We start from the raw sequence: 27,409 nt of genomic DNA on the forward strand, positions 1-27,409 counted from the left end.
TTACAGCCCGGAAGACCCTTGTAGGGAATTGTCTGTTTTCATTCTCCTAACATTCATACTTGGCTAGCTTCGCTTACTTCTCTACAATAGTCAGCTATCAGCTTATGAAAACATCTGACACTGATCATAAATCTGCAAACAGGCTCTCCTTGAAAGAGCTAGACACTCCCAAACCCTAATCAAGACTCCAGGAACTGTGAACTCCACTGATCAAACCCCTTAAATACCTCATTTCAGGAATTATTTGCCAATCACTAGTAAAACAGGCAATGAATTTTAAAGCTATGTTTTCTATAATTTTTACAGTCAGATTTAATACCTACTTTGGGTTCCATAACAAGTGTTGCAATAGATGCTTTTGGGATTAATGAAGACAGTCAAGCAAATTTATTGCCTATTTCTTCTACAGGATATTGAATAATTTTCAACAAATAACTTCCTCCAATATAGTCCTTACTTTAGTGCCTGTGTTGAATAGCCTATATCAGACTGTAGTTCTTTCTCTTAGAAATTAATCACTCCAAGTCTTTGCAAACCAGTCAAGTCCACTGCAACTCATCACTTAGCTGGAGGCAGTCACTCCAGTTACACTGTACTGTTTGTCTTTCCCTAGTTTCCCTCTTTTCTCATCTGGTCAGCTGAGCGTGCCATAACCTGTAAGATGATCACCTGTATCTGAATTAAAGGGGTGTAACTTTGAGAACACTCACCATTTCTTCAACTCTGTTCATCACACTAGTCCATTTTTACAATTATTTTCCTACTGGTCTTTTGGAAATTTGGACTCAGTTCCCACACAGGCAAAGCGGAGTATTTATCATAAGGACTGTTGAGCTAAGACAGCTCTCATCTCAGCAGTTTAGGCAGAATTGAATATTGATGACACAAGGATAAGAGGTTGTTTCTGGCTAAGTCCAGGCTGCTTTTGCCATAGGAAAGAAATATGAAAGGGCAAACCACAGGTGAAGTCTCCATGGTTCACTCAGGTGAGTGGAGGCTATCATTCCTGATGCCAGGTGTAGGAGAAGGGAAAACATGAGGAAGGGTACTCCTTTGCTACTGCCAGCAACAGCTGCCATTTCACTTCTCAACCCTTCCTCTGGGGCAGCAGCAATAGCAGCAAGCCTTGCAGCACAGTCAAATTCATCACCAGAGCTAAAGCTGATGCTACTCTTTCAACCCTAGAAATGTCTGCTTTGCACATGCCTTGAGCTATCCTGCCTTGAGGCCCATGACGGGAGAAGTTCCTCCCATGTGCAGGTCTGCCTGTGAAAGGACTAAGTATCATGTCTCAGAAATACCTGCAAAAGATTTCAAGTTACTTCAATACGTATATGCAATACACTGGTTTAATTGCTCTGTGGTGTAAGATGTCCACTCATTGAGGCTGAAGAGCCAAGCTAACTTAGAAGGAAAGAAAAAATGCATCAAAAAGCAGATTTTCATGTGTATGCCAAGCTCTCCTGTGCATGGCAGGGTAGAGTAGGTAACACTTGCAACCTGTACCTGTGGGTCTCCTTGGGACTGGATCTGGTTTATTTTCACAGTACTTACACTGTATTGGTCACAGGTCAGCTCTAAATGCGTGTGAGACTGGAAAGCTTTTCTATAAACCAATTCTCAGCCTGCTCACAGAATTTAACCGTAATTTGGACTATTTAAAATCAAAGAGTGGCCATGAGGTTATGTGTATTCTAGAACCTCAACTTTAACAAGCTTGAGGATCAAACTAGGCAAAAGTTCAGAAGGTTAGCAATGGTTATAAGGTTACTCGTTCAGATCTCTCTGAACAGAATAAGAGCAGGTTGTGTTTCTTGTAATAAAATTCTATGAATTGAACAGTGCTACAGAAACATTTAATTAATGTAATAAATTAGAGAGAACAGTAAAACAGCATTGCATACAGTAGTTTCTTGGAAAGATTTATTCATATTCCCGAAAAAAAGTTCTTCAAAATCCTCACAGACATAATCCTTTCTAGTTTTTACTTTAAGTAAATGGCCTGAGTTATTTACAAAATCATCAAATAGCTACTGTGTGATATTAATGGCAGCAAGCATAATCAAAAGTTTACACAGGATACACAGAAGGAAGAACTGCCTAGGAATTTGCTGCAATCAGTTCAAATGAGGTAGATAGGTAGGAAGATGCTATTCTTCTGATACAGTGAGTTAGTGCCAATATAGACTATGAATTTGGAGTAGTCAACAACATTGTTGAACAAGAAAGGTCCCGTTGTAGCATACTGCAATAACAGCAGCAAAACCCTTGAGAATTTTTCAAGTCTTCTTAGCCCTGAATGCTTTGATGAATGGTATAAACAGAGGATGAAATAATCACTCACTAGTTTACAAGCAGTGAAGTATAGCTGTTAAAGATTTCTAGTCCGCATTATGACAGTGGCACAGCCAGCTTGGCAAGCAGGCCAATATCTGATCTTATGGTTGTTAGATGCCCCAAATTCCCATCTTCATTTTATTTCTCTGGGGTTCATATGTCCAAGAACCTAGAGTTCTCCTCCTTCACGTAGTAATTCCCTACAGAAAACAACCTAGACTAGCAGGACCAAGGAACATTTTCTAAATCCTATACCACTGGTTTCAGCCTGTGGTTCATAGACCAATCTGGACATTAAGGGGAAAAAAAAAAAAAAAAAAAAAAAAAAAAAAAAAAAAAAAAAAAAGTCTGTTGTAAATTGGACTTAAATTATTACCCCCTTTCACAAACTTTTCCAGAGGTATGGAAATTGAAAAAGCTTGAAAACAACTGGCATACAGCCATCCCAGCCTTCAGTAAAAGACCAAAGACCAGAACTACTATGTGACTCAAGAGGTGAACAAAGGAAATTCAGGCCACCATGCTGGCCCCAACAATATCAAGATATGTTATGTCAAATAGTTCAGACACTCCTAAGAAATGGATCACAATCCACACAACACACAGTACAAATGAAATAAGTACGAGGTTCCTATTTCTATGGCCAAGGTCTAAAAATTCTTCACAAGTCCAAATCTAGTTTAAGCCATTTCTGATTTAACCACACAAAGTTTAGCAATAACTGAATTAGCCAATCGATGTACTAAGACACCAAACACATCATCACATCCTTTGGCTAGACTGGTGGTACTCAGTGTGATCAAAGTGTGTGAGTAAAGAGAAGGGAGGGAAGGAAATTAGATGAAACAGAAGACCATGTGCCTTAGATAATGTTTCAAGAGAAAGACGCCTTCTTGGGCCCTAAAGACAGGTCAGAAAGAGACATGAAGCGTGTGATAACCCAGCATGAGCACTGGGAAGAGGAACTCCAATCCCAAGGATGACTACAGAGCTCAAGAACTTGTTTTACAATGTGAAGTTTTACATTCATTATCCTTGCTGAGCAGAACTCAGCAAGCACATTGGAAACTACACTGAGAACACCATTTCTTTTAGCTAGCAATTCTCATTCCCCAGCAACCAGAGTTAGAGTCAAACTTGCACGGTTTAAAACCTCATGAGTATCCAGAATCATCCATCCACCATCCAGATCAGCTGACCTTCCTCTGTGTCAAGATAACTAATACCCTCAACTACGTTACTTAATTTTTTCTGTAGAAAATAAACAAACAAACAAACAAATAAATAAATAAATAGGTTTTTCTGTAAAATCTCATCAAAAAGAGAATATAATTACAGGAAGAATGGAATAATCCTTTTTTTAAGTTAATATATCCATCCTGAAACAACCTTCCATACATTACAGAATATTTCAAGCAATTTTATCAGCATTTAGGAATGAAAAAGAATGCCTTGAGGCCAGCCCTGTCAGCAAATATTTTCCATCTTCAGCTTAAATCTCAACATTATTCCAGATGAATGCACTGCAGACTTTTTTTAAGGGCAGTGAACAGTCTGTTATGTTGATGGCCACACTTTTCCCATGTGAGCCATTATTTGCAAACACCAGTACCCTGGAAAAAAGGTAACTAGCAATCTTCTGGAAAGAACACAGATACACTTCGTACTAAAAACCCCTTCATAAGAAATTCAAAGGATGTTTTTAAAGTTAGATTTATGTAACCAAGACCAAAGTGCATCTGCATTTATAGCTTTCTATGTTCACATATCTTAGAAGACTTTCTGCCCAAAATCTGAAATAACTTGACATAATTTTTAACATCAATATAGCCTCAAAATAAATATTAAAAAATAGCAGTTGCATAGTTCTCATATAAATAGACTTTTGTTAAGAAGTTGTTTCATTTCCTCTCGTGAATTTGAGCTTTAGAACAGCTTCCTCAGCTAATTTACATTTTATCAACTGCATCATAAGCTTTTCTATCAATTTCCAAGTAGTTTAATGACACTGTAATAACTCACTAACCTTGAAGATCCTAGTTAAAATTCTAAGTTTCAAAGCGGACCCTAGGACCCATGACTATTTCCCAGTTAATCTGATAATCTGTCCAGCTATTTGCAAATTTTATATTCAAAGTAACCCTAAAGAGATGGAGATAGATTTTTAGGAGGCAGAACTCTCTAAATCCTTGTATTTGTTTGTATTTTCTAAGTACAATACAACTCACTAACAAAATAGATGCAAACAAATTTCCAAAAACAAACATCTTTATTTAAATGGCAAATTGACACAAGCTTTTATTTTGCCTTAGGGCACTTTCCAGGGACACCAAACCCAACAGGGCTTTTCCAGCTGTCACTATGCTGTTTTCCATTCAAAGAAACTCTTCCTATTTCTTCAAGCTCAGAGAGATCCATCTTACCTTGTCAGTTCACCAAATTGTCCCAGGAAGTGAACTGAGCAATGCAAGCCTATGCCTTTTTTCTGCCTGTCTCTTGACCATGTTGTGAGTGAGTTTAACTTGAATATGACTAGGTAAAGTGTTGTGCATATGATACATACTTTTCTCCAGGGCCTTGTACTTTGTTCTTTGGTCTCATGTTCACATGTTTTTTGGTCTCATGCACTGCATTTTATAGTGTACGAATTTTACAGTTAACTTACATTCTGTGCACAGGTTTTGTGCAAAGGTAAACTACACCCTTGGGCAACTGGCAGTGCTATTTCTGAAATAAAATAAAATAAAATAAAATAAACCCAACTTTATACATTATTGATCTGTCACAAGTTACAGACTATAACCTTTACTCCTTTGAAAACCCAAAAGAACAACATTTTAAAGTACATTTTCTCTTTTTACATACAAAGAGAGATCCAAAATAATCTTTCTCCACTAATTACCCTAAGTAACAGTTAATTCTTGTTTTTCTGAGAAAATAAATTTCAAAGAGAGCCAAAACATCATGATCAACACATCTTGTTCCAAGCCTTACTCATACAGCTTCCTATCAAACATGCAGCACTTCCACTGACTCTGCACAACTGTCCGTAACTTCTTAGGCAAGAGACAAGACTCTGGTTTACAAATAATGTCCCTGCAGGCTGGTGGCAATAAAAAATTGATTAGCAAGATTAGCAAAATATAGTTTGGAGCCCCATTGCCACCATGAGTGCAGGACATGAACTCCTGTCTTCAAACGCCAAACTTTATTTTTTAACTACCTGCAAGGGACTTTTCTGCTTGTTTAACTGCCTAAAGGACAACCTCTCATTGAAGAAAATCAGCACAAGAAAGAAAACAAAAAGGCACAAAACTATGACAATATACAATCTGCCTTCTAGTTCGCTAATATTTTATGAAGAATTTTTGACCAAACTGTCATTTTAACCTGAACGCAGTTAACTGCCAGCACTGTCAGAATGCCCTGCAGCAAATATGATGGACCACTGTTGTAATTTCTTTTTTGCATTCTTGATATTTTGTAATTTTTTTGAATTACTGTGATGTTCTCAAGGAACACCCCTGGCTTCTCTTTTATGTGTGTTCTCCGTTTCCTTATGATGTTAGAGAAGCACACCTTTGAGGGTTAAAATCAAAAATTAAATTAAAAAGAGAAGAAGATTACATGTCATACCAGTGAAAGCAGGTTGAGAGACATAATTCTGTAATACAGACCCTCGGCTCCCTGCAGCAGGTAACATAGAGGAAGCTGCGTGGAACTTAAAGGTTTCCCCTGGCACTCACTGAAAGGCAGCAAGTCTCCCATAGACACACATTTCATTTCCATAATGCAGTTCTGCTTCTTTTAATGTAAATGGAAAAGATAAAACCTTAGTTTCCTCATGTAGACATAGTAACTATTTACAAACCTTAGAATATGCCCTGAAAAACATCTGTGTACTGCTGCCAACAGATGTTGTCATCAAGATGATTAAAATGCAATGGAAATAGAATAATCCAGCAAATCATAAAAGGCATGTTGATAAAATCTATTGCATTGAGCAGTGGCAGGGAAGAGGGAAGTATGGGGGAGCAATGTGCTACCATACAAGAGAAGGCAGGTACAGAAAAGACATCAAAATTCAGAGAAAGTTTACGTTTACAAACCTCACTAGGAACTAGAATGATGAATTTGCTGCTGTCCATACAAAACAGGGCACGGCACTATTGGCTGAAAGTGAGAAGGCAGCTCTGAAAAGGACAAACACAGAGAGGAAAGTATATGCCTCACCAGCTAGGTGACTTTGAGAAACTGGTGTTTGGGTGAAGAACCCAGACTATAAAAACACCAGCAATACCTATACAGTACATAACTTGGCAATAAGGCACACACACACCAAAATAAAACAAAACAAAACAAACCTGAAGCAGATGACAGAAGGAAGAGCTTTTCCTGAGATAAATATTAGCTTATTGTAAAAATAAATAAATAAATAAATAAATAAATAAATAAATAAATAAAAATAATAATAATAAAATGGAAGACAGAAATAAAAATCTAATGAAAATTTGAGAACTAGGGTTGAAGATCTGATTCCAGAAGAATCAGGCTTCACTAGTCATTGCATTGCCTAGTTGACTCTGAGGTGGAACTGACATAATGTTTTATTTTTAATCAACATTGTAAAAGCAAAGAGGGCACACCACGGTCACAAAAATGTAAGCTGTCCTCAGCACATGACAAGGCGTTAAGCCTTTAGAAACCCATTTGTGAACCAATCTTGCCACAACAGCGGCACTGCCACGGGCAGAGAAGGGAAGATGACTGCAGCCACCTGCTTTGAGAAGGCTGGCTCTAATCACGGTTGACAACAGCGCTTCTGCTTGCCTGCACAACTGACTTTGTGAGCGCCTGTCCAGAGGCGAGGCAAGACCCCACCGGCTGCCAAAGCACCGAAACACATTTAATGGGTATGCCAACTTGTTGCTGAGGATACTGCTTTTCTAAAAGTTTTGCTGCAAGATGTTCCTCCCAAGTGCTCCCCTGGAATTACCATACACAGTCCCTTACATTTATTTATTTATTTATTTATTTTTAAGAAAAAAACATCGAGGTATAGCTGAAATGTGAAATTACTTTTCACGTGGGTTGCACAACACTTTAATCTACTTACAGGCAGTGTCACTTCAAGCAGCCCTCAGCAGGTGACTTTCTACAAGTAGAGATTCAGCTGACCTCAGCTTCTTCTGGACAAGATCCTTCCTCATTTTGCCCTGTGAACACACTTTGGAAACACCTTTTCTTCTCTCAGAAAGGGAAATGCCTGCCTCTGGAGGCTGATTACTGGCTAACAGGGTGGCACCCCTGCCCTTCTGCAGCTTCTCTAAAAATCCAGATCCATACTTGTGCAAGCATCTTGCTAAGACCAGAGGGAGAGCAAACTTTTTCCTTGGGTTATGGCACTAAACCCAACCTATATCAAAATCACTGTTACTTCCACTGTGACTAAAGTATTTCAGACAGACAGAAGCAAGATGAGAGAAAAGAAAAATAAAGTTTCAGTAAAAAAGAAATAAACTTTAAGCTGGTAATTGCATTTTTCCTATATATTTTTCTTGTACACTTCAACATCCTAGTCCTCTGTATTTTGACCCTTGCACACACTGCATCCTAAGTTCTTTTCCTCTGTCTCTCAGATAAGTGATCTCATTCCTCAAGAACATAGAAAATGGGGAAAACATTGGTCTTTGGATTAAAATACTGCTAATATTCCATACAAAACAAAGTTTATTTTGTAACACAGCTTCCCTTAGAGTTCTAAAGCATTTTTTAAATAAAAAATAAACTGAATATTTGCTAAAACCAAAAAAGACACCAAGAGTCTCTGTCTCCCATAAACCAACTCCACTTTCCCCCAAATCAAGTTTTACTTTTATCCAGGAGCTGAGAGGTTAGGAAAACAAAGAGCAACAGAAATGCTTCTCTATATCAATACACAATTTCTGTTATGAAAGTATAGCCATGCAACAAGTAACTAGTTAGTATTTCCTAACTATCAAGTAATGGTATAGAGGAGAGTCATTTACCTGCTGACAAAAGCAATTCTCATTAACTTTAAAACATTCACTCACATGGAAAATCCTTTTATTCACATTCTAAATAAGAACAAGACAGACTGTCAATGAGATTTTGAGGATACTGAAAGTATTCTATCAGCACTGCTACTAGTTAAAATCTCAAAGACTCATGTAAGTAAGTTAAAAAGCAGAGGACGAAATGGTTGAACTGAGAAACAGGATACATTATGGAAGCTTGGACCAACTGAAAGTTTTTTTGGTGTAAGTTTGTTTTATTTTTAAGTGATCAAGTCATTGCTTAGATATTATTCTGTTGAACATAAGGGAAAAAAATGTTTTCTTACTGTCCTTATACTTCCTTTATGAAAGGTTGCTAGGGGAATGGTTCTTAGTAAGGACAAGCAGTAGAAACCCTGCTGTGTATTTTAATGTAGCCAAACACCACTTGAAATTAATGCCTCTTGGTTCTCCTTACCTTTAAATGTGAGCTATTAATGCTTTCCAATAATTCTTACTGCATATCTGAATATATAATAAAACAGGCAAAAAAAAAAAAAAAAATGGACAGGCACCAAGATGCCACAAGGGGGTCAAAAGAAAGGAACTTAAGGTCGGCAGGGCTTGTACAGACAGACTTTTTCTGATAATACAAACCTTTCAGGCTATAAAAAGCACTTCAAGCCCACCAGCCTGAACACAGTTTCAAGCACAGCTAGCAGGTCTCCAAATTAAAACTAAATGCAAGCTATTAGGAAAAACATAAAAGAAACCTTTTCAAAATATTTCTCATTTTAGATATTTATTGCCTTAATGGTATGTAAATGAAAGACATCTTGGCATATTAGCATATCATTATGATCTGCATCTGAAAGGACTACAGATCTATATATGATATAAAATGAAGATCTCAAAATGTTGTACGCTATTTAACAGTCTGACTGCAAATTTGTCATGGAGTAGAACCCTTACAATTCAAGAGCTACACCAAGGATCAGTGGTAGCTGGACCCATCCTCAGCACAGAGTGAGATAGAAAGGCTTTTCAGGTTGGCACCTAGATTTTAACATCAGAATTGACACATCTTTGCATACAGTAGCCTGCACGTCTTAGACGTGCCTTGTGCGTAAAACGTTTAATTCCTCAGTTTCAAATCTGGCTTTTCTCAGCAGGTTTACAAATGGAAAGAACTACATGTACATGTACTTCATGTAAGAAGAATCACTGCAAACTCTAGTATATCAAAAAAAAAAAAAAAAAGCCAAAATGCATAATTGAACATGTAACTGAACATGTGAGCCATTTTTCAAGCCAGGCCAAAGCATGAACTCAAATATCTGTAAATAATGGAAAAATTTCTTTCCGGAAAAGCAACAGCTGTGTGGGCCATTTCCTCTCTGGAAAGACACTTCCAGATAAAGACAGCTGTTAAAAAAAAAAAAAAAAAAAAAAAGCGTAATGTCATATAATTGTAAGACCTACACAGCAGTATGATTCCAAAAATGCATTTTAATTAATTTTTTTCAGAGGGGCAAATTGAAAAAACACCTCTAAGCAACAGATGACAGCAACAAATAAAGACACAGCAGGAATTCCCCTCTGAGGGAACTTATGAATAGAGGTAGGAAAAACATTCTGATCTTTGCCTAAAAAACAAGGAAGAGTTTGACTGTGGTTCCTTTGAGATGGCAAAAAGTTCAATCGGAAGAAACTATTTCAGCCACAGGCTTGCTGTGCTAAAGTCTTATATTCAGGCACTATTGTAGTTGTATAACTACGCTTTGTTTTCCTTCCAGTAAATAACTATGGTACACCACAAACATTTTTAATAAACACGATAATACCCCCTCTGTTCAAACAATTTGTAATTTTAACTCTTTTCATTGTATGGTTCAACCACACCATGATAAATCACGTCAAAATAACATATTGATTTAATTCTGCTAGGATTAAGACACCATTCAAAATGTAATAATTTGTCAGTCCTCTAATTGTCTGTATCTGGAAGACTCTGAACCTAGAAAAAAATCAAGGTTTATTCCCTGCTGGACACTTTACAGTTAAGTCTAGCAATTAAATTATTTGCACTTGGTATATATGCACGCATATATACTGCTTATATTTCACAGTTTAGGACAATTTTCTTTATCCATTATTTTAAATAGATCAGGCTGAAGCAGTTTTGTATACTCATTTCACATTTCCAGATCCTCCTCCACAGTAATAACTGAGAAAATCTGCTTCAGACAAACAAAAGCACTCCAAAAATTATTTTCTTTAAAAAAAAAAAAAAAAAAATCCTTAACCCTGAAATACATGTGCTAATATTTTTATGAACACTGCTTATTTCTGAGCTTTTGGGATAATTTCTAGCATGCAAGTTAATGATGTAGCATATTTTCTATAATGAAATCCTAGAATAAGAGACCCAACTGCAGCTCCCTGATAAATGAGCAGGATTGGCAGCAGGATCAGTGGGGAAAACCATTAGGTACTGAGAAAGAATTGCCACCTAACCTGCAGCTGCTCTTTTGCACAAAACCCTTGAAATAGATGGGTGGCCCACACCTGTTGTGGAAATAAAGGTGTTAGCTAGTCTGCATATTAGAAAAAAGAGAAGAAATGAGCTTAGACAGCTATGCAGATGGAGGTAGTAAAATGATATTTCAGACAAAATTAAACCCCTTCAATTGCAAAGCACACAGCCACCCAAGGGCTTCCTGCCATCCCACAGCAGGAAGCGTCTGGGACCTGAGCCCTGCACCCCTCCATCACCTCTTGGGCAGGACCCTGGGCTCAGAACAGGTCCCACCCACACTGCCACTGTTTCCACAACACCCGTTCCCCTTTCTACCTTGAGATGCTAAGATGGGAAACACAGCTCCTCCTTCATCCCCTGGCCCCTCGCTGCCTGCTGCACTTCAGTGTAGTGTGCTGTCTGGAGCTCGCTCGCCAGGCAGCTCAGACCCAGCCCAAAATAATGTGAACCTCTCCAAAAGCAGCAAGTACAGCTGCAATGGAATTAATCTCCTTACATCCCAGTGAAGGGAGGAGAAAAAGAAAAAAAAAAAGAAAGAAAGAAAAAAAAAAAGCAATAGCAAGGATGCATTTCAGAGGCAATGCCTCCCAAAATACAAAATATTTTGCACCTGCAGTTTAGCTCTGACCAGAACCTGAGTAACACACAGAAAGAAACAACAAAACAAATGCGTATTTGGATGTTTGCCAACAGCTTGCCTACATCCTCAGCACCAAATGGACTCCTTTATGGGCTATTGGCTTCTTTCCTTCCTACTGAAGTTATCTGCAGGTTCTTGCTTTTAGCAAAACAAAACCACAAGAATCGCAAGAGACAGACATTTTAATTTGCTGGGATTTTAACTCTCTGAAACACCCTGGTTCATAATACACTGAGCCATGCAACTACAGAGCATAAAAACACAAGCACAATGATATAACAGTGTCACAGATGTCTTCACTGTGGCAGTCCTTAACAAGTCTTGGTTTGGTCTCAAAGGGCACAAGGAGGTAAAACTGTTAAGCTCATTCACCCCTCTGAGCAACAGCTTTTAACTGCAGCAGACTAGTAGAAAAAATGTGTAGTTACACAGCAAAGCCTCCCTGACCAGGAGAGGAATCCCCTACATGAACTCTTCCTGGGTGGCTTTCAAAAAGTGTTGAAAGCTCAGATTAAAACTAGAAAAAAAATGTATGTAACAATATGTTCTTTCTGGAGAGATCAGAGTTCAACTGTCAAAAACTTCTAAACAAGACACCATGTCCTGATGAAAACAGTGTGAAATCTGTGTTCAAGCAAGCTGTGGAAGAAGAGCAGATAAAGGTAATATTATGTGACAGTGAAGGACTTGAGAGAAATCACAGGAGGAAAAACTAATAGACAGTATATTGATATAAACCAATCCTTTGTTATTCTGGTCAAAAGAGAACTTACTTTTATGTTTTATGCTTAAAATGTAGGTCCAACCTATGATACTTCTTTTAGCTAGGTAACAAATTCCCCAATTCATTGCAGTCAATCAATAAATCAATAAATCATGGATTAAAATAAAATAATAATGAGTAGTAATAATTCTATATGTAATATTTTATTAATTTTTACCAGATGATTTCTGTTTGTATTTGTCATGTTTTCCTTTTTCTCTCTACTCGTCCATTCTGGTATTAAAACATCCTGACTCTAAAAACTACAGCCTTCACTGCTGGGTCATGTGAAACCCTAGCTCAGCCAAACAACATGCCTTGCCCTGCATTTACACAAACACCTACTTGACACAGCTTTAAAAAGGGCTGGATCTGGGCTCACCCAAGGGCAAGGGGAGTGTTATCACCATGACTGATGGCTACCTTCTCACAGCGGCTGTGAAAAGAGGTCTTCCTCTTCTATATTTAATAGCCACTCAAGTTTAAATTCTCCCAGCAGAGAAAACAGTCCTTTAATTGAAGCCTGAACTCTATATTTCACTAAAATCAGGACACAACTTCTGACCTGCCTGTGGGTTCTAGTCAGGGTCACCTGCTCTACATCTGCATTAAGTCTCGTATTTGCAAAATGAGCTATGTGCAAAAATCCCAATATACGTTCACACACGTAAGTATACAGTTACTCTGCTCCTCCATGGTTCCCTATTACCAGGCAACACACATATGACAAGTACAGCTCTGCTTGGGATTTTAGCCAGGCAAATAAATGCAAGAATAGCAATGGAGCCAACAAGCCCCATTCTCCAGTTGTCTTGTTCACCTTACTTATCCCCACTCTGATCGGCTTATGCCTTCTCAACAAATAGAACTGTAAGAAAGCAACCATGGTAGTAACTTGAAATATATGTGCTGAGCCAAGACAGTTCAAGAACTCTGCCAAGCACATATCATTCCTGAGTCCTATACACTATAAGAGATCAGATTCACTCAATGGCGTACAAGAGACATCCAAAAAATCTGCAACTCTGAGTCGCTCTGAAACCACAGCAGCATACATGGGATTGACAATAAACCCATTTATGGAACACCATTCTTGCTCTCAAATCACATTCTGATTTTCCAAATTTGTTCTGGTTTCCAGAGCTGACAGCTTTTTAACATCAACAAGCATACATACAAGGCTGCTCAAATTAGAAACAATTCATTTGAAATTGCTATGCAGAGAGAACAGCAAGTTTCAGCTCCAGGAAAGCTCCATAGATGTGTAAGCATCATTCACTGAGAAACAGGGTTTTAAACAGTTTCTGAATTACTATTTCCCTTGGATCTCCTTCTCCAAAGAGCACTAAGAAAGTTAAGTATTAGCTTTCCTGTGCCCCAGTTTTGACCTACTGCTGACTATTCCCCCTTCAAAAGTGACATCTTAAAAGCTTACACATTAGATTTGTTTGGTTTTTAGTTTAAACATACCATCACGTTTTCAAGCCCAGCTGGAAACTTGTTTGCCACCCATATGTCACACGCAAAGTGACTTTTCAACACCAATGGCAGGCTCAAAATTCCCAATTTGAACCAAAAGCTCTGAAGTGTTTCTTGTACTTTTGAGCTCACTTGAATGCTTGAATCACAAAAAGGTTACCACACTACTAGGTTAAATACACACCACACACAAACAAGCACTTACTATTTCCCTTCCCATCATCGGAAACTGAGCACATAGCTCCTTCAGAAGCTAGTATATAATTTAACATCATGTTTGTGATTTCAGCTGATTTCCTTAAAATTGTATGAAAAGAACAATGATTCCCCACGTATATTTTCTCCTGTGACAGCCAGTGAAAAAAACAATTTATCCCTTCAGTAATTGCCACATGCATAAAAGCAATATAAGACAAAATGCAACGACTGCTCATAAGCACAAACAGACAACAAAGTCCAATTTTATGAATACACCAGGGTCTGTTTGTTCTTTACTGTCACATCCCTTGCCTCTGAAATTCCTTCCATACACTTGCCACACTCTGCTATAAAACATGAGTTTGATGGAGCCAAAATAATCTTTTTACCTATCAGCACAACTGGATATTTTTTGCAATGTGTGGTGAAATAAAAGACAAAGATGGAACACAATTACAGTGTTTGATAATTACTATTCTCTGGTACCCTACACAACCATTATTATTATCACGAGCATCCAACAAGTCTTTGAAGAAAAAGGCCTCTGATTTTATTTCCCTACTGCAGTCACCAGAAACTATCAGAATAGCGCCCTCTTCTCTCTAAAGCGAAGTCCCTAGAGCCCTTATATTCAAAATCCTATTTCATTTCACCATACCTTCCATCACCAAAAACTACTCCATTTACAAAAGGCAAATTAGTTTCTTTAGTTCCACAAATGCACAGCTCCTGTTGAGAAAACCCAACAGGCACTGCTTTTCCATGCTTCCTACCCATGCAGAAGTTCTCCAATGGCACAAGGAAGGTCAGGTCAAACACATGCTAATAACCATCACCATCCATAACTAAAGCCTTATTACTGTGTAATAGACCTTGTTACACAGAGAAATGACTTCCCATAATTTCACCAGCACGGTATCATTGTAACAAAGGTCCTTTGCTTGCAGCGCTCTTTAAAAAAGGTCTTAAGGAATAATTCGCAATGTCCTTTCATAAAATTGTATAAAAGATGATTCAAATAAAAACAATATTTGTGGTTTGATTTACTGTGTGTACTATTCTGGCAGTAGTGTCACAGCAGTCTATTTTTATTTCTAGATTGTGTTTTACTATAAGAAGTTCCATCGCTATGAAACTAATGCTTGCAACATTGATTTCCATGGCACTGCTTAGAAAGACTGCAGAAGAATAATGTGGATGTCAGGGCATTTTATGTAGCAGCAGCAACATTCTGCAAGCAGTGTGGGCAGAGGATTTGCTCCAGGATATTTCGACTGCTATCTGCAATATTCTACCAAAATGAGCAGGGCACCGGTACAGTGAGATACAATGAGATTCTGAATAGTCAGAATGACACCAAGTAACACTCGGCAGAGCAACTTTGCACGGTAAGAATAGCCCAGCAACTCCTGTGTCCCATGTATCATTCTGTCAGCATGTTGTAAAACGGTTTCAAAAGTAGGAAATTAAATCTTAAAGAGAGAGAGAGAGAGAGAGAGAGAGAGAGAGAGAGAGAGAGAGAGAGACCAGACCTGAACTGACAAAGCAAGCCAGGAAATTGAGCAAAGGCTGACACTCTTCTCTTAGCTCTTCCACAGCCCACAGTGGTAAGGTTTTTACTCGCAGATAGGATCATTACGTAGCTCTCCCAAAAGAAGACACCTTGATATGCCTTAATTAAGCAGTGACAGAGGACAACTTCTCTTTGGAACTGTGAGCATTCATCGATCACTTCCTTAATTCTCCAGCATGTGATCACACCATCAAAGAGCAATTTTAAATGCAATGGACACGTGAGCCCTGAAAGAGCATCTTGGAAAGGGTAGGAAGAAACATCTTTATTTACGTATATTCAGGTAGCACAAATAGTCTGTATCAAATAGATCAAAAAGCTGACCAGAATCATTTCTGTGGCTTCAGTATGGATTTTCAAGGTACCTTTGAAGATAGTCTTCTTAAATGCAATATGAATCTTCAAGAATAGTACAAGAGAGCAACAGCAACAACAAAATCCTACTAGATCAAGAAGAATCCTCCAGTTGGTTGTTCCCTTCTGCTCAACAAAACTGAGCAAAGGGACTCTGTCCACAAGAATGTCAGCTCAGATCCCAGGGCGCTCAGAATAGTTTTATAAAGTTTTACTTCTGAGAAGAGACATTGTTGAAAGCAATTGTTCAGCCAGCCAACTGCTGTCACTTCCATGAATTTGAATAAGCTCCAATACAGGACACTGAGCTTTTGCACATGTAGGAAGATGCAATTGTTCTGAGTTAATCTTTGCCAATAAATCAACACCACCATTATTTAGAGATTTTTATTTTCCTCTGGTGTGTGACTGTGTGGGTGGGGTTTTGTCTTAAAGTCCCCTTCTTCCACTTTCATAAAGCTTATTTTTCATACCTCCTTGCAAAGCTTTCAGAGCAGTAGGAGGAATCCCATTTATAATGGAATCAGACCCATGAAAAGGTAAATATTGTTGTTTCTCTTGAATGTGCGTATTAACTAGCACCTAATCGGGGGAAAGAATATAGCAAAAGAATTTGTTTGGAGTTCATGAAAATTAACATTTGATGTAATTTTGTATCCATAATTTGCATGTACACAACTTACATATAAATACATATGGATTAATGCAAATTTTCATAAGGGAAAGATTCACTCTGTGCTCTGCAAAAGTAAGGGCAAGGCTGGCGATGAATCATTTTTTTTTTAAATATTCTAGTCTGGGTATATAAATAGCTCTCTGTTTCTAGAATAATTACTACTGAAAAACACAGCTTCTGAAATAACATAGGCCATAATTAACCTTGGCTTCATTAAATCACAAATAATATATTTTTCAAGTCTTATTTGTAAAGGCAAGCTGATTAATTTAAACGTTTCCCTTTGGAGGAGGAGAAAAAAAAAATCTAATTGAAATGATTTACCTACGTTGCTACTTGTCAGATCTTGTAAACTCTGGCAGGTTTTCAGCCGGCGACTTGGCTACCCCGGTCTCCCCTCGCCCCCCGGCGGGGAGCTCCTGCCTCGGGAAGCGCCGTCCTCTGCTTCCCAGGGGAGGGAGACCCCGCCGCCGTCCCCCCGGCCCCTCGGGAGCCCCCCACCGGGCTGAGCCGTTCGTCTGCCCGGCCCTGCCCGGCTTTTCTCCCTCGGCCACGGAGAGCAGGGAGTCTTGCGGACTCGGAAGCGACACGGAGCCCCCGGCCCCGCCGGGTCCCTCGCGGCTGCCCCCCCCAGCCCGGCTGCCCCGGCACGGCACGGCACGGCACGGCGCCGCAGCAGCGCGCCATCCCTCCCGTTTCCTTGTAAGACAGCGCCGACCCCCGACGGAAGAAAAGTTTCCAGGCGAGCGCCAGGAGCGGGCCGGGGCTGCCGGCGGGGCCGAGACTCGCTCCCCGCGCACGGGTGGGTGCCGCCCGGGACTCACCTTCCTGCACCGCATGGAAGGGGTTGTTGGCCTCGATGAGCTTGATGGAGTAGGTGATCTTCTCGCTCTGGAGGATGTCGTCATTGAGGTTCAGATCCGACACCGCCTGCTTGAACACCTCGTCGTCCTTGGCAGCATTGCCTTCAAAAATGGCACCTGCGGGGAGGAAGGAGGCAGAGGCGGTGAGGGCGCTGCCCGCCGCCCCGGAGTCCCCCGTCGGGCCGGGCAGGGGGTTCGGGACCCGCACCGCCGGCAGGGGGGCGGCCCTGGGATTTAGACCAACTTTCTGCCCCCCGCCTGCTGCCTGCGGGCAGCGCTGCTATTCGGAGGGTCGCGCCCACGCGAAGGCGAAGCCGGGCTTTGCGTCCCGTAACCTGCCAGCTGCCATTTGGCCCTCCTGCCTATGCCGTTAGCGCGGAAGCAGCTGGCGATGGGCGTTATGTAAGATGCCCCGTCTGCCCGGCGGCTGTGTGCGCGCACCGGCCCTGCCGCCCTGCCCTGCGGAGCGGTGGCAGACCTGCGGGGCTGGCATGGGAGCAAAGCGCTGCTGATTCACGCCCCGCGTGCCCGGGCCGCTGAAGTTTGCGCGGGGGGAAGCTGCGGTGACACCGTGCCCCGCGGGAGAAGCGGGGCCGAGGGGCAGAGCCGCGAGGACCCCCTCTGCCCAGCCTCGGCGCTTCCCCGGGGCTCTTCCCAACCCCGGGGGGGCGCCCCGGGGCCGGATTCCCCCCGCTGCGGCCGGGGCTGCCCCTGGCTGCCTAATGGCTCCGCAATGCCGTCTGCCTGGGCTGCGCCCCCGGGCTCCCGAGGCGAGAGGCGCAGACCGGAGCCTCCTCCGCCGGCCCCGGGGCCGCTGCCCGCCCGTAACAGCATTACGGGGCCGCTCCTGATCGCCCCTTCCCCGCCCCGGGACTCTCCGCCCGTCCCCGCGGAGCATCCCTCGCCAGGACCGCTCACGGCCCGGCCGCCTCCTTTCTTCCTTCCTTATTTTTATTTTTTTTTTAATTTCTTTTTTTTTTTTTAATTCTGCCACCCTCCCTAAAGGGCTGGTGGAATGACGGCTTTTCCTTCCCCGGCCGTTCTCGCGTCTCCTCCTCTACCACAGTCTTCCACAAGTGATGCTCTCCCCCCTCTCCGCCCCTAACCAGCCTCATCTCCTTCCTGCCGGTACCTTTCAACGCCAGCCAAAAGGTGACTGCAGAGCCTCGCCTCTGCTTGCCAGGCTTCCCGCGGACATTACCGTGCCTCGCTCCCAGAAGCCATAAAAGTTCACGGCAGCCTTTCCTTTGCCTCTTCTTCACCCCTCTCTCTTCCTCCCACGGCCGATCCAGCCTTCCTGCTGCCCGAGGGTTTTAAGGAGCTCTTCTTCAGACCCCAACAGTTGTGCGCACAGACACAGACACGCACACGCACGGAGCCGCTGCAAACCTCGCCTCTCTAACCCTTTCCCAGCCAAGTTCTCCCCCCGCATTCCGGCTCGGCTGACACCTGCTATGACAGGGGATGCGAGCCGAGGGCTCATCTCCCCGAAAGTTTTCCCTACGAGCACGTTCAGACGATGCCTCTCTCCTGCCCGCTTTGGGGGCCGGCTGGCTGTTTTCGGCGGCGGGGATGCGGCGGGGGAGCAGAAAGCCTTCCCCACGCAAACAGGTCCGGGCACGGGGCTCTCCGGCCACATGGGAGACCGCAGCGGCGGCCCCGGCGGTCCCCGCCCCGCAGCCCGGCCCGGCCCGGCCCGGCACAGCCCGCATTTCGCCCCTAACTTTGCAATCGGGGGGATTCGGCTGTCTTTGCCCCCTCCCTCCTCCGGTCTCTCCGCGGAGTTGGGCTCAGACGCTGCCCGTCGCGTTCCGGCGGTGAACGAGGCGATGCCTCCGTTTATTTATCTGCCGCGTTCCTCTTCCCCCCCCGCCTGCGCTCCCTTTCTTACCGATGTGGATGATGGAGTCCGCCCGCACCGAAACGCACTGAAATATCCAGGGGAAAAGCCAGAGCATCAACACTTCCATTTCCAGCCTCTCGCACAGCACATCAGCCCGGGTTTGGTGGAGAGGCAGACGGGGTAAAAGAAGAGAAAACGAGCAAGGGCAGGTGGAGCGAGGCGGCGGGGAAAGATGCCCTGACACCCCCTGAGAAAAAAAAAAAAAAAAAAATCCCAAATTCCCACGGAGGATTTTCCAAGACTGAGGAAAACGGGTGATGGGGAGAGAGGAGGGAAGACAGGAAAAAGAAAAAAAAAAAAAAAAACGGGGACCAAAAAAAACGCACGGCGGTAGATCCGGGGTTGGCAGGCGGCGCGCCGGAGCCTCCAGCGCTCGGTGTGTGTGTGCCGGGGCGCCGGCAGCCCGCGAACTGCGGAGCGCCCCCCCCGCCGCCGCCGCCCGCCCCCCGCGCCACGTGACTGCGGAGCTCGGGGCCGCCGGGGCACGGCAAGGCGGCGGCGGGCAGCGGGCACCGGGCGGCTCCGGGGGGAGCCGGGGCCGGGGCCGGGGAAGGGCCGCGCTGCGCCTGCCCCGGTGGCGGGGCTCCCGGCGCACGGAGGAGAGGAGGGGGCGAGGCGGTCCCGCGGGGCCGCCGCCCGGAGGATGCCCAGCGCGCTGCCCCGCTGCCGGTCCCGGTGCCGGTGTGACACCCCGCAGGTAAGGGCACGGGGCCGCGCCCGCTGCCGCTCGCCCGACTTGGGCACCTGCAGCCAGGTGGGAGCGGGGGGCTGCCCCCTGCGCTGGGGGCCGGGGGTGTGGGGGGCGCAGCAAACCCGCTTCGTGTTTTGTTTTGTTCCAGCTTTCAGTGAAATCTAATTCAGAAATTGGACATGCTCGGGCTCAGAAGACTAATTCATCCCCTAAAACAAACGCATCAGTGATTGCAGGCACCCAAACGTGACGAGCGTCTCAATACGCCGCGGAGCCAGAAAAAACAAATTCATTCAGGAGCCCGAAACGTAATTAAAACTACTGCCAAGAAAACGCGGCGAGGGCAGGATGGCACCGAGATCAGCGAGCGGCGGCACGGCGCGCTGGAGCGGCGCGGACACCCGGCAAGCGGCAGCGCGGGGACGCCGCCAGGCAGAGCGGGCCCCGCAGGACCCCGCAGCCCCGAGCCCGCTGCTAAGGCGCTGCCCCCGATCCCACATCCCCGATCCCCCCGCATCTGCAGCGCACTCCTGCCGCCAGCAGCCGGCTCCGCGCTCCTTCCCGGGGTGAGTTCCCTGCGGGCAGGATCGCCGCGCTGAGCCCTGCCTAACCCAGGCGCGGTGCGGCAAAAGCGCTTCGTGCTCAGGGGCAGCGGCTTCGGAGGAGCTGCACCGCCGCCGGGGGGGCGTGCAGGGGGAGCGGGGTGCGAGGAGGAAGCTGCAGCGGCGGTGATGCCAACACGGATCCCTGTTGATCCTCATGCGTCAACAGGCGCCCGTTCGGGGGTAGTCACCGGCACGGCTTTTGAACAGGGAGAAGTGGGGGGTAAATGTACAAGGAGACGCACTTTGTAAAAATAAATCACTTGTTAACTACTCTTACTTACAGTCCTTGTCTTAAATATGCAATTGCACACCGATCAATGCAGCATGATTAAATACCGTATGCCATATTTCATGTAATAAAAACACTTAATCCAGATAATTGGCTTCTGAGACAAAGATCAATAGAAATGTTCCTTATTTGACTACGTTAGCAAGTCAAAATTAATTCTAATTTACATTTGCTTCAAATCAATACGCACTTAGTGACTTACACAGGCTCTTTAAAAAGTTAAACACCTGTATTGACCACTGTCATATATATGTCAGTAACAAGTACATGTGTGGGAATTACGTGGGCCAGAGGGGATGTGTTGCCACACAGACAATCTCTGATTTCCACAGAGGAAAGGAGGCTAAATTTATGTGCGTTTGAAAAGTGCATTGGGATCCTAGCCAAGAACCTGCAGAAGCACAGCTATTAACCCTGCAATTTATACAGGCATCCAAATCCCAGCCAGTTATACTCCAAGCACTTGGGAGCAGGCTTGCCTCTTCAGTTTGCACAGTGAGGCTTTGACCTCAGCTGGAAGTCCTCTGGCTGCTATTTTAATAATAAAACATAATATAAAATATTAAAAGTCCAAAAATGCAGTGAATTAGACAAGTTAAAGAATTTCCTGACAAATCCATGAGCAAATACCCTGCATACCGACAAGGACCCAGGCCCAGGAGGCCTTCCTTCGGGAGGAGGAAAAAGGTCGGAAGCCCAAACAACTATAAAATAGATCAGTAGAAAAAGGCTCCCCCAAATGGTCAGGGGGCTAGTTGTCACAGCCAAAGGACAAGAAACAAGGAAAATGCCCAGAGGAAACCTCAAATGCCATAAAACCTCATTTGTAACATGCAAAGCACAATGAGATTTATCTGCACTAGAGCGGAAGCAGAACTGGAGCTCACCTTGACCCCAAACAGAGCTGTGCAGAGCTATCCCCACTCCACCTGTGCTTTTCTTTGCTCAGTTTAGTTGAATGAAAAGAAGTGCCAAAGTAGGAAAGCAAACAAGCCATGATCCACAGTCATATCTTTCAGCATTGATCAAGTCCTTAGTGGCTGCAGCTGTCCATTAGAGGGCTGGATCAAGGCCTCCAAACCTTCAGGAGCCACATGCAAAGCTAGCCATCAAAAAGAGAGCAGGAATCTGTAAGAACTGAGCCACTGGGCCCAGCAGCAGAACAGCAATTTCAGCAGCATCTCTGCAAGATGGAGAGCTGTAGCATCAACACCGATGCATCTTGCTTCAAGCCTGATTTAAGTCAGGCCTTTGAAACTATTGCCACACAGATTTATTTTATTTTTTTAATTGGCTTAGATTAGATTTTTCATAATACTTATTCCTCCCTCTTTAGATTCCCTCCTTATAAAAAAGGGATCCAGGTTGAACTTCTAAGCCTGGTAAAAATGGGAGTGTTCATTTCAGTTCTGCCATCCACCACTCGCAGTGGGCAGAGCACCGACATTTTGCAGTGGGTGCACATTGTTCAGACAGCAGTCAGCGCTAACAGACTAACCCATTTGCCATCATTTTGCATATTAAGAACATTACAAGTTGCCACGATATTCCATCATTGTGTAGGGGACAACTCCATGCACATTACTACATAAAGTACCACTGGATTTACAGCAACCATGGAAGAAAGGGCCTCTCATTAGAAATATGCAAGGTAAATAGCCAACTCAAGTAACAGTCACTATTCAAAGTTCAACTCCTTGGCAACAGATGCAATTCTATGCACATCTCTAACAGCTCTATTACCTTTGCAAACCACTGTGGTGATTTTAAGCTAACCTATCATGAGATATCTCTGTGCTTATTTCTGTTGTCAGAATGAGCATGGAATGAAAACTGCACCGACTGGTTTTTGCTACCAGGAGAGAACGGCTTGAACACAGCTCTGAAAACTACACTGCAATTAGAAACGTAGAATACCCCAGGCAGGTGAACTGAAAGGCTTGTGCAATGCCACGCTCCAAGCCCGGCATTTGGGCTCTGTCCCTCTCTGCTGCCACAGCAAGCACAAGGTATATTGTGAACATCACCAGAACGACGGCTGCAGGGAACGCCTGGATCTGGAAAGCCCCTGATGTTTACTGAGCACATACAACAGCACGCACAAAGCTGCTTCCTAAGCAAGAGCTCTGCAAGACCAGAACATTGAGACTTTCACTGCACTATAGCCTATGATCAGAATAAACGGAGTGCCTTTGAGATTCAGCATTTCTCCTGCCTTTTTCTAACTTCCTTCCACTTGCTGTAGGCATTTGCTGAGGCTTCCCAATGTAAAAAATCAGAACAATGTTAAGTGCTTAAAACAGAGTGAGAAGCATTAGAGGGAAATTATGGATGTTGCCTGGGAAGGGGAAGAACAGAAAAAAGACTGACAGCGTGGGTAACCTAGACAGGAGAAATAACGTGCTCCAAAGCTACACCCAGAGTTTTCTCAAGAATCTTTTAACTCTAGCAGGGGGAGGGAAAGGTACTGGCTGGAAGGAAGGCATAGATTCTCCAGTCCCCCTGACAGCACAGATCCATAATGGTCTGTGCATTTACACCTAGCTAAGGTAAAAGCTGGATACGTAGCCATATTTAAAGGGCTATGCAGGTGCATGTGGCAATGATTATTATTCCCTCTGAAAGTGAATGGAACTCCTCTATCAGTCATACATGCATGAAGATGCAGTAAATTTCTCCAGGTGTTAGCTGCTCAGTCTACAGGGTTGTAAGCATTAAAACAAACAAACAAAAAAAAAATTCGATACATAGCATTGCAACAGTCTCCCTCTTTTCCCGATACCCAAGAGAAGGTCTATAGTAACAGAAAATATATATATTTATTGTACCTTTTAAAAGGAAATTCAATAGCTCTCCTTCTCTTTGGAAACAATAATGAAAAAAAAAAAAAATCTCTATGAATTCTGGAATTCTTGTATTTAAATCACATTGTCATTCTCCTGTGGTGACAGCCCAAGATTTCAGTTGTTTTACTGAAAATTCTTCTAGCTTATTGAATTCTTCTAGCTAATTCTCTTCCCCCATATTGGTTGGGGAAAGTGAGCAAGGCACTGGGTGGTGCATAGCTTCTCACTGGGGTTAAACCACAACAGCAGGACAATTGCTGTTCTTGATTAATTTGTTGTGTGTCTACAAACGATCTGAAACTGTGCAACAGTCAACACTTTATTTGGATTGGTGAGCCTTTTAAGATACCATAAAGAAGGCAAAGCACTATTCCTCTCAAATCTTTACCTGATTTAGTTCAGCAGAGTACACACAGCCTATATTTGATTTAATTCATACTTATGTTTGCTTAATTTCATTATTCAATATCTGATGCATCATGTTAAGATTCATATTTACTTCCCCACTCCTCTCTTCCATTTGGGCCTTTTCATGCCTCATTTTTCCTTAGCAGGCTTTTCTTCACAATAGACATGGACCTATACAGGCTTTTGCAACCTCCCACATTTTCCTAGTTGTATAAATACACTCTTATTTTAGTCCAAGGCAGGCTGTACCAGTGTTGGTAAGTTTAAACTCTGTCTCGGCATTTCTGTTTAATAAACACTGATTTGGAAGACACTCAAAAGGAATCTGTTTATTTACAACATCTTACTACCACCACAAGGTGTTTTGTAGAGAGCTCTAAAACACAGGCAGCCAAAGGATTCTTTGTCTCTGTCGTGACCACTGGGGATGCGAGTGTAACTCAGTTACAGGAAAAATCTTTTTTCCTTCATTGCTAAGCAACCCCCTTGTCATTATATCCACTGGACACTGACTGGAAAGGGCTAAACTCTGTAAGCTGCTTTTCTGAGTACAGAACCTTTTTTCCAAAAAATGGGAGTTTTGGAATAAAAAAAAGTATGATTGCCATCTCTGTGTTACCATACAAGTCCATAAGGATGCCAGCTCCTCGAGTAAAAAAAGTATTAATTACTCATAATTTAATAGCAGCCATACCAAAATAAATCTCTGAATTAACTTCATCAGCACCTATCTCAGAGGGAAATACATTACAAATTTCTCCACCAAATAGATCCAACCATCTTTCTGCTCTTAGATATTAGGGCAGACAGGAGAAATGATACAGCACCCATTCTCCAAGTTGTTAAAAGTTATTCAAAACCATCTTGGGTGGGTGCCTCATGTTGAATTATACACAGTGAACATAGCGTCCAGTCTCACGAGTTGTTCAGGAAGCTGCCTTTCACAAATACCAAGGCCTTGCTAAAATGGCTGTCATTCTGCCATCAGCCCAAAAAGACAGGAAAGTCCAAAAAAGAAAGCCAAACATATTCTTGCCACTTCTCACTTTACTCACCTAGGCAGTAACAAAACCAGTAAAATAGGTGCTGCTGCACAGTGAGGCAGATGGCCAGAAAAGACTGAACAGATCTGAAAATTTGGGCCCTCCAGCCAAGACACGGTAGCTGATCTTGTGTTTATTCCTACTTCATTGTAAACGCCACTGAGAAGTGTGTAAGCAGAAAGATTTTGCTACAAGCCAGGAACTTGAACACTACCCTTTGCTGCATCTCAGCCAAAGTCGAAGGATATGTTCTGTTGCACTAACTCAGTCCTTTGCCATCACTTAATACTGATGCAGTTTATATGTGCAGAGTCCTTTAAAAGCTCCACAATGAAAAGTACTCTAAGTGGAAAGTAATTTTACCTTTAAGAAAACCTGATCTTTCTCAACAGTCCAATCTAAAACATATTATATTTAATGACTGACTCACAATGGACCACTTCTTCCAGCTACTAAGGTCTCTCTTTTGACTTGTAGCGCTGTGTCATGGAGTGTTGGCAGGTTTTTTTTGTTGTTGTTGTTTTATTTTGTTTTTTTTCCCAGCATGGTTTTGCAACATCTATTTTGCAGCTGATTGTGCAAACAAGGGCATATTTGCCTTTTCAGTGACTCCATTAGCATTAATGGCAGCCACACACACAGAGAGGGGGAGAATAAATTCTCCTAGGGATGTGTTCTCTTCAGGAAAAGGTTGCCAGTCATGGAGTTCGTAATTCATACTCACGTTTCCAGGAATGAATGGATGAAATGAAGGTTTTATAACAGAAACATCAGCTTGATTCTCACTGTATGCCTGACTTTAAAATTAATCTTAGCAAAGCATTCAATTACTGTACATCTCTCACTTGGAGTGACGGGGGTGGAATTCAAACCAACCAGTATGCTAAACTGTGACCATATTTCTTGAACAGCGTTTCTTACACTTCCTGCTCAAATTTATTTATTTATTTTTTAAAAGGCAGTACAATCCAGCAGTTGGAGCAGAAGGGCCATGATTCCTGGGCTCCATTCCCACCAGAGTCACCGATTCATTTCATGACTAATTGAGTGGACTGTTGCATGAACATTGTATTCAGTTCTCAATTTAGGGGGGAACAAGAACATCAAGTTCCTTTCCTCAGTTACTGCACTTGGTCAGCTGTCCTACTTCTCTAGGAGGTGTAGAGGAGACACGGTAGGTTTATTTTTTGGCAGGTCAAATGGTTAATTTCAAGTAATTTCAAGTTTGTGAATCATCCACTAAAGTACAAATATTTCTCATGCTTAAAATAATTTCAAACAGAAAATGCTTCATGTGGTCCTCAGGTCCAGACCATTCCACATAGCTGAGTCTGGATGCAAATGTCCAATAACCAAACTTCATTGCTGATCTGAATGACAGGATTTCAGCTCTCCAATTCTTTTTATTTGTTTTAATCCAGTATGAGACAGGGAAAAACAAACAAACAAAAACTTATATTGAGGGAGATAGGAAAAGCTCTGGAGAAAAGCCCGACCTGCACTACAACAGCACCCAGTGCTTTTACTGGCTTTTTTTCATTTATTCCAATTAGAAATGAACTTCGAATTATTACTCCACACATTTCTCACCTGACTCACCAGTTCTGAGAGACTGCATATAAAGACCCCAAAGTTTGTTTTTTTTTCTGGTCTTCTGACCCATCAAAGATATTGTGATAAAGAGTTTATGCAAAGGGCAAGGATGATGCAAAGTAGGCAGCACTTTGAGCATCCAGCACTCCACAAGCCACAGTTCCTGCCATGGCACCCTTGGGAAACATCACTGACCAGTGTAAAAAAAAGCTCCTAAATTCATTGATATTTTCATAATATCATTAAATACACTCTATCTTATTTCTGAGCTAAACAGTGCTGCATTACACAACAATATATTATACTGCAGCTGTGTACTATCCAGTTGAATGCAAGTCTGCAACTGAAATAGCTTTGTTTGCTGCAGTGCTGTATTATCATACATGACTATACCATGCAGCATTGATTTCTAAGCAATGGTATTGATTAGGAGTCTTATTTTAAAAATGCTGGCAGGATACAGCCTTTGGACCAAATTTGAATTACATTCCCCAGCAACAACAACCCTTTCTTTACAGGGACTGTATAATACTAGTAACAAGTAATGCTGCAGACTTCAACAAGTATTGAGGATTTATACCCGTATAACTTC

General features: G+C 42.8%; 1 protein-coding gene and 1 long non-coding RNA gene across 11 annotated transcripts in view; one reads left to right on the top strand and one right to left on the bottom strand.

The window, feature by feature from the left end:
• GRID1 (glutamate ionotropic receptor delta type subunit 1) overlaps positions 1-27,409 on the bottom strand; it is a 584,921-nt gene that overhangs the window by 501,998 nt on the left and 55,514 nt on the right. For 3 of the 10 annotated variants that reach the window (XM_038181264.2, XM_038181270.2, XM_038181271.2), the window contains exons 1-2: positions 19,331-19,561; positions 17,401-17,556 (exon numbers count right to left, since the gene is read on the bottom strand). In XM_038181264.2, the coding sequence (XP_038037192.1) occupies positions 17,401-17,556; positions 19,331-19,409 (235 nt within the window). In that variant the 5' untranslated portion in view covers positions 19,410-19,561. Of the gene's footprint in view, positions 1-17,400; positions 17,557-17,683; positions 18,390-19,330; positions 19,564-27,409 lie in introns of those variants that run through there. The other 7 variants (XM_038181269.2, XM_038181267.2, XM_038181268.2 and 4 more) reach the window with 5 other exon arrangements.
• Positions 19,831-20,914, top strand: LOC119717330 (uncharacterized). The gene is made up of 2 exons (XR_005266663.2): positions 19,831-20,039; positions 20,182-20,914. It is a non-coding gene; the product is annotated as an uncharacterized lncRNA (long non-coding RNA).

Source organism: Anas platyrhynchos, chromosome 6, assembly GCF_047663525.1.
Source record: "Anas platyrhynchos isolate ZD024472 breed Pekin duck chromosome 6, IASCAAS_PekinDuck_T2T, whole genome shotgun sequence".
NCBI lineage: Eukaryota > Metazoa > Chordata > Aves > Anseriformes > Anatidae > Anas > Anas platyrhynchos.